The 7,760-nt window shown below is 55.5% G+C and overlaps 1 protein-coding gene across 1 annotated transcript in view; it reads left to right on the plus strand.

Annotated features, from left to right (window-relative positions):
• Positions 1-6,769, plus strand: part of PRRX2 (paired related homeobox 2) — a 28,409-nt gene extending 21,640 nt beyond the window's left edge. The window contains exon 4 of the mRNA XM_054848207.1: positions 496-6,769. Within this exon, the coding sequence (XP_054704182.1) occupies positions 496-631 (136 nt within the window). The 3' untranslated portion in view covers positions 632-6,769. The remainder of the gene's footprint in view (positions 1-495) is intronic.
• The last annotated feature ends 991 nt before the right edge of the window (positions 6,770-7,760 follow it).

A 7,760-nucleotide genomic window follows, 5' to 3' on the forward strand; every position in this document is an offset into this window, starting at 1 on the left:
ACTGCCGCAGGAGCACAGCCCTGTGCCACTGCTGAGGATGTGGGGAGTTTTACAGGGCTGAAAGGAGCTCGTCTGGCTTTGCTTTGGGAACCCGTTTCAGCCCCATCTGAGCATCCCCTGCCTGCTGCTGAGCAGGCTTCCCTGCCTCCATGCATTTCAGGGCCGGAGTAGAGCCCTGGTCCTCGCAAGGGATTCGCTTGGCCTCGCACTGACCCTTCCCACATCTCGGCACGGGAGGTGGCAAGGGTCCCTTCTGGTTCCCAGCTCTCCATGTCCAGCCATCTCATCCAAAAGCTCAAGGCAGGGCCTCCTGGTGCATAGTTTGAGGGGTTCCCACATGCATCTAGCCACATAAAAATGCTGAAGCCTTGACCGCTCTTGTGGGAGATGTCTAAGAGAACGGCCAATCTGGTCTGGGAAGCTGGCAGGACCACGCAGGGCAAAGGGACTGCTCCATGGGCCATGCCTCATTCCTCCCCTGCTCCCTCCCTGCAGCACTGTGCCCTCCTACAGCTCCAGCGGGACCGCGACGCCCACCCAAGGGGTGAACATGGCCAACAGCATCGCCAGCCTGCGCCTCAAAGCCAAAGAGTTCAGCCTCCATCAGAACCAGGTGCCGACCGTGAACTGACCAGGGCAAAGCCCACCCAGGACACAACGTGGAGCTCCTGTGCCTGTCCAGGACGAATCTGCCGCCTGCCCAACCCACATGCCACTCATCCAACACCTCAGCACCTCTCCTCTCCTCTTCTCTTCCCTTTTGAAGGTAGAGTCAGTCCCAGGCCGAAGTGGCACATAATTATAGCCACATATGGAGCAAACTTGGTTAGAAACTTGCTTTTCCGCACACCCTTATAATAAAGGCTATATATACACACACATACCCCCCACGCGCTCTTCGAGGACAAACAGACTTGCCAAGGGAACAAGAATTTGCTTCCAAACATGGAAGGATTTTGGACTATTGGATTTGACCAATTTGGGTATCTTGCCCAGAGAGCCAAAGAGTTATTGGGTCTTCTCCTCCCGCAGGGACAGCATGCGGCAGTGGGAGGATCACAAGCCCCCCTTTCCGCCGGGCTGCGACTCACAGCGCTCAACCGCGTGTGCCGAAGCTGACCCGCGCGTTCGCCTCTTTGTGCGTCCCCAGCCGCGGTGCTTGGGAGAGACTTTGGGAAGCCGACGGCTCGCCCCTGCCGTGGCCGGTCCCAGCCAGCTCCCTGCACCACGCTGCCTACATTTAGGAGCTGCCTATGCCGATGGCATCAGCCTTTCTCCCTTCCCAGAGGGGTGAGGAGGGCTTAAGCATCTCAGCAGACTCGCTCGGAGCCTGCGAGCTCTCCCGCAAGCTGGGGGGAGCATCGCTGGTCTCCAAGCAGGCACCGCTGCTCTGCCGCGGTGGGTTTGCCAGCAATTCTGCAGAGCCCCATGTCATAGAACCGTCCCAGGGAAAGAGAAAATTGGAAAAAGCTGTTGGGTTTCAGCTGAGTAGGCGGCTCCCAGCGCTTCGTGCCAACGGCAAAGCAGGCTTCGCCTTCCGGAGGCACAGCCTCCCCGTCGGCAGCTCCGCAGATGTGTGTGGGGGTCTGGGGCCGGTGACTCTGTGGGGGTTGGCTTTTTTGGTTTTGCAGAAAGGAAATGGTTTCCCCCTCATCCCACCCTGCCGTGCAGCCTAACGAGGTTGCAAGGTGATACGTGCAGGGGGATGGACACAGGATGGGCAACCTTGCCCTAGGCTTACGCCACCCCAGTCCTTCACCCATGGGACTGAGCCACAGAAGGACGCACCCTCCACCCTCCCCTGCCAATACCACAGCAACGGGGGATAAGCCGGAGCGATGGAGGTTTTACCCTGCAGACAAAACCCTCTGGAAACCAGACCACCCTTTCCTCACCCACTGCAAAGAGCCACCAGCCAAGCGTGGGGACACCACCAGCTCAGATGAGTTGCCTGGATGGAGGAGGCACCAGCCTTGCTTGCCTAGAAGAGCTTAGCCCCACCAGGGACTGCGGCATCTGAGGACGAATACAGCAATTGCTAAGGTGCTTCCTCCAGATAAACATCCTCCAGCGTGTGACACCAAGGCTGAAAGTGTCCCAACTACACGTGTGCCCAGCCGAATCCCCACCACTCCCAGGAGCATCCTCTCCCTTTCCCACCGTGTCGCTCACTGCAGCCGCATGTGGTACCCAGCGGCTGCGACACCAGGACCCTCAGCTTCACCCCAGGCAGTGCCTGCCCAGGGGCCTCACCCAGCACCCAGAGACCTGATGGGAGAACCAGGGGAGGAGCACATCTTCTCTGGCTGGGGGTGAACCAGCCCCTCCATCCTGCCCCCAGCCCCGGCTTTCTCTGCTCCACCCAATGCAGCCCCCGGTTGGGAACAGCCACCACCACCACCTCCTCAAGCACGACGGGCAGGGAGGGGGCACGGCCTGAGCGACACTGCCCACCTCATCCAGGGAGTAAAGTCACCCTAAATACCCACCCTGTGCCGCCCACCCCTATTTCAGGGCTGGCGTCCCCCGTTTACCATGCCAGAAGGGGGGCACGCAGCTCCCCAGACCACAGCAAGACACCGCACAGAGACCTGACAAAAGCAGAGACATGCAAGGCCGGGGGGCGGGGGCAGATGGATCCGCTGCAAATCAAGTCATCCGCCATGAGAAACGCCACTTGGGGCAGGAGGAGGGGGCCGGGGGTTCCTATTCCCATGGAAAGCACAGGGCTCTTTTTTCGGTTATACAAGACAAAACCACAGGGATATAAATGTCGCTGCCTCTTTGAGAGCATTAATGAAAATAAACCCATTTAATAGTTTGCAGATGCCGTCTCTGTAAACCTAAAAAAGGCAGGGAATAAATATTTCTTCACTAAATATCTATATGTATATATATATTTGAAAACATTTGCTCCTAATCTTAGGGCCCCTCCTTTGCCATGCTCTTAGCAGCTTATCGCAGCTTGTCAGTCAACGCTGAAGCCTCACTGAGATGAGATACAAATTGCACCCACGGAGGGGTAGCAGGACAGAGGGATTATTGTAATCTAAGCTCCCTCTCGCCCTTTCTATTTGTACATTTCAATTACTTGTAACAAGATCCATGGTGGATTTTTTTTTTTTTTCTTCTGCATGTCTGTTTTGGAAATTTTTGTAAGGTTTTTGTAAAAACAACTCTTGTGAAATAATGGAGGAATAAATATTTTACTGAGTAGAGATGTGTCCATGCACGTGACAGGGATGTGGCTGTTTCCTCGCTGGCCATGGTGGTTTCCCCACCTGCCCTGGATGAGCAGCACGGGAAGGGGACTGACTGCCCTGGGCAAGGGGATGAGAGGCAGGATCTGGCCACCTTCACCTGGCATGATGGTGGCATCTCACAGCTTCTCACAGAGACCTGGATTTCATCCTAGGCTCCCAAACGGCAAACAGCCCACATGCCCCCGGAGAGGGGCAGGAGCATGGGGGGAGCGTCTTGAGACATGAGAGACAGGACAGAGGGACACCACTTCCACTGCAGAGCTGCCGGGCTTTCCTCCAGCTTGGGGACCCTCAAGGCGGTGCTCAGAGATGGTTTAAACGCTCCTCAATGGGCACAGAAAACAACCTAACAAAGGCCAACAGCTAATTGCAGGGCCTTGCCAGATCCATCTTATTTCATTCCAGGGTAATGAGTGTGGGCTATTGAGGGAGGGGTTAGAGAAGAGGGCTCACTTTGCTTTTTCCCCCCTTCAAAATCCCACTGGGGTGGCAGAGCTTATAGGGTCTGTCCCAGTCAGCTCACAAATTCCCCATGAAGCAGCAGCTCATGTTAACGTTGGCCCTGGTTCATACCCACAGCCTCAGGAGCAGCACCCACCTTTCCCCCCAGCAGCAAGAGAAAGGGCTGAGATGGGATGGGGCCAGGAGCAGGCAGCAGAACCCCTTGCTGTTAGGTTATCAGGTCAAATCCAGCATCATAAATGGGGGTGGAAGCCTGTAAATACTAATTGATGCTCCACAGACGTCAGGGATGAGCATCTGTTACAGACATCCTGTCCTCCTGGGACAAGTACTCATCAATGGTCCCAGCAGAGACCACTGGAAAGTGCATAGCCCTGGGAGACAGAGCCAGGCAACGTGGAGGTCTGGACCTGCTCAGAGAATTGGAGGCACTGGAGAAATAAGGCGACGGTCATCTACGCTGTCACTGCAGCCACATCCAGGCACTCAGACCGATGCTGCTCTGTGAACTGCATAGACTTGGTAAGGGCTGAGCAGCACAAGCACTAGGAACCTGAATCAGCACCAAACCCAGCTCTTCCAGGCTCCATCCCGTGCGCCAGGGATGGTTACCTGTGCAACCTGGTAGACTGCAGGCTGAGCACTGACAGGGGACATGGGCAGAGAGAGCGAGAAGATGCAGAACCTGAAGGGCAGCCCAGCCACGCTGGGGGCTCCGCAGAGCCTCACAGTCCAACGGATTTGCTAGGAGCCAGGATCAGTATGGGATGCCACGAGCAGGATGGCTCCCAGGGAGAGCCCCTGACCAGCCCCCAGCTGGGGAGCGTGCACCCAGGGACCAGAGCAGCACGTGCCTCCCTGGGGATTTTCTCCTTCCGGTCTACAGAAATTGAGCTAAGAGGCAGCAAGGAGAAGGGTCAGATTCTGCACAGACCACTAGCTAAAGAAACAAAAGGGCAGGAATAAAACATGAGCTCTTAGGTTGCAGAACGCTTCCCAAGGTGCAAAGGCCTGCAGGTGCAGAGTAGGCACAGAGCACCCAAAAGCAGGGGGACACAGTGGTCACGCAGAGGCGATACCAAGTAGTCCAGGGCAGCCAAAGCCGAAAAGAGCTCCAGGAGCTCATGGTACTGAGTTATAAAGCAGCAGAGGTAATGCAATACTGAGAGGTGTGAAGATGTGCCCAGGGAAACCGCCCAGCACATGCTCAGACTGAAAAGCAGCAAGTTGAGTGGCAGGAATTACCAGGAAAGGATTAGAAAACAAGGCAGAAAGTGTCCTCACGGCTGTTGTAGAAACCTGCAGCACAACTAGAGCCTGAAATCCATCATGCCAAGATATTATGGAGATCAAAGGTATAAAGTGGATTCAGAGAGGGTTAGAGAGTTAATGGTGGGTGGGTCTGTGTCGGTGCAACACAGCAGAGATTCAACTGCCTGTCCAGAAAACCACCGCCCTGCTGACTTCCAGGAGCAGGGAAGGGACACCCTGGGTTTCCCTTGTTTTTTACCTGAATTGCAGCAGACTCCACTCAAGCCAGCTCCCACGGTATCACTTACAGGACGCCTGTGTCACCTCCTCCTCCCCAAACCATCCCAAATCACCCCTACAGAGCCAGGGGGACCACAGTTCCCTCCCATGCACCCAGAAGAGCCCACAGGATCAGCTGCCTCCCAGCAGCACCACCTCTGTCCCCCATCAATGGCCTTCATGACACAGACCCCGTGGGACCACAAGGTTGAGGAAGGACCCCTACAGCAACACATCCCAGTTTTCCCCAGAGGGGGACGAGATTAATGTTTTTCCATCGCAGCTGTTGGTGCTGGAACAGCCACTTCAGTGCAGCACTCAGTAGAAAGGGAGCAAGCCACTGTGTTGGACATCACCCCAAACCCACTAGCTGCATGAGCTTTTGTGTCTTCCCACCCTGCTTTCAGTTCTAGGAGAGGAAAACCAGGGAGTGGCCACACAATGGTGGTTCTTGAAAGGAGCATGAATCCTTCACAACACGGCCACAGAGCTCCTTGTGTCACCTTGGGGCAGTGGGCAACTCCATGGACAGACATAAAGATCTTACCTCAGCACCCGGAGCTGTGCTGCTTCCCGGAACCACAACTGGCTGCTGGGACTCAGGGCACTCCACACACAATTTACAGATCTGTGGGACACGCAGCCCACAAAGCCATACTGGCCCACTGCAGCAGCCACGGTCCCACACACCAGCAGCTTAACCATCCCTCTCGTTCCGCTCCACTACTGCTTTGTAACCACTTACTCATTCAATAACTGACCTGTGGATCACTAAGGCCATTTGTCCCGGCAGAGAATATCCCAAGCAGCATCCTCACATCCTCAGCATGTGAGCAAGGCAGAGCATCCCTCGGGAGGGCATCCAGCCCTGAGTCAAAAGACCCTTGGAAGAAAAGACCTTGCAGATCCCAGGGCAGATTCTTCCAGTGACTCATTACTGTTAACTGCTGGAAATATGTCACATTTCCTGCCTGAACTGTCCCAGCTTCAGTCCAACTCCTATTGCTAGAGCAATAGGTCTCAACTCATGGTCTGCTGGCTCCCAGGAGCTGGTGGACTACTTCTGAGGGCTCTGCAAACCAGGAGACAGACAAGCACAGAGAGCTGCAGCTCACCTGGCAGGGTCTGCACTCCACAGAGGAAGGATGTGCTGGGGGAAGGCTGCCAATAAAGAGGAGCTCAAAGGTATTGTGCTACCTCTCCTCCTTCTCCAGCACGGGGTGTGTGTGTGGATTTTTTTCTTCCTAGGAAGCATTCTGTAGTGGACACTGCCACACCAGAACAGACTTCTGCAGGAGAGCTGATCTCCCTCCATACACCACAACTTCAAGCGTGGGGGAAGGTTGCAAGACCATTATTTGCAAATTGTGTTTCCTTCCTCAAAACAGTTGATTTTCAACCAGCTGACTCCCAAACGGCAAATCTCAGCTGATGGGAGGACCTCCGTGTACCCCCTTTCCTTGTTTCTAACCCCACAGTCCAACACTTGTGCACAGCTTTCTGACTGATGAAAAGTTGAAGTTTGCCCCTGCAATTTTTTAATGAGAACAATGTTATATTGTCATCAGCATCGGCTGCCACGGCAGCAAGACAAAACAGAGCTCATATTTTCCAGCTCACAGGGATGCCAGCCTGGTTATCCCCATCCAAAATGAATTGTACAGACATCTAGCGGTTACAGCATCCTCCTCTCCCGCTACCCTTGCGCTGAGACCTTCTCCCTCTGGTGGCAACAGGAAGGTCCAGAGATCTTCCAAGTCCCGCTGACACCACCTACAAGCTACAGAAACATATGTACACATGACAGCAACATGTCATCTCCCACAGCTGAGCCCCTCCTGTCCTAGGGGATGCAATGGTCACCCCAAACTCTGTGCTCCATATGGAAGGCGCATCTCCTCCCTGCAGCTGATATTTTGCTCACTGCTGCTTCTTTCTGAACCCCAAAAGGAAGCTACCTAAGGCAGCAGAGATGCTTTCGAGGAGTTGGATGGTAGCTATCTGCTGGGGGTGTAACACTCTGTAACAATTTGGGAAAGAGGGAGGAAGCAAAGGTTCCCTTTGTAGTGGGTGTTACAAAGCCAAGGAAGAGTTATTGCATGCAAGTAAGAATTATTGCACACAGACACACAATGGCCAGGAGTGAAGCAGAGCATCACTGGTGGGCACAGGAGCAGACATGAGCCTCCACTCCCCAAGGAGCAGCACCCATCCATCCATCCCTCCCTCCACCCCAAACACCTCAAGCCCCCCCTCCAGGACCTGCCCACAGCTCCCTGGCCGGCCAGCACCCGGGCTGGGGGCTCCGTGAGAGAGGTTCTCCGTGGCGCCAGGGCAGCGGGCGGCTCTGGGTGGGGGGAGCAGGGTCCCCCCGCAGCGGGTGCTCGCAGCCACACGAGGGTGCTGCAGCCCCGCGCAGGGGAGCGCCGCGCAGCCCCGCAGTAGCCCAGCGGGGTCGGGGGTGCGGAGCGAAGCCCCCCCCATCGTGCTGCTCCTTACACGGGG

This window comes from Grus americana, chromosome 20 (genome assembly GCF_028858705.1).
Source record: "Grus americana isolate bGruAme1 chromosome 20, bGruAme1.mat, whole genome shotgun sequence".
NCBI classification, from domain to species: domain Eukaryota; kingdom Metazoa; phylum Chordata; class Aves; order Gruiformes; family Gruidae; genus Grus; species Grus americana.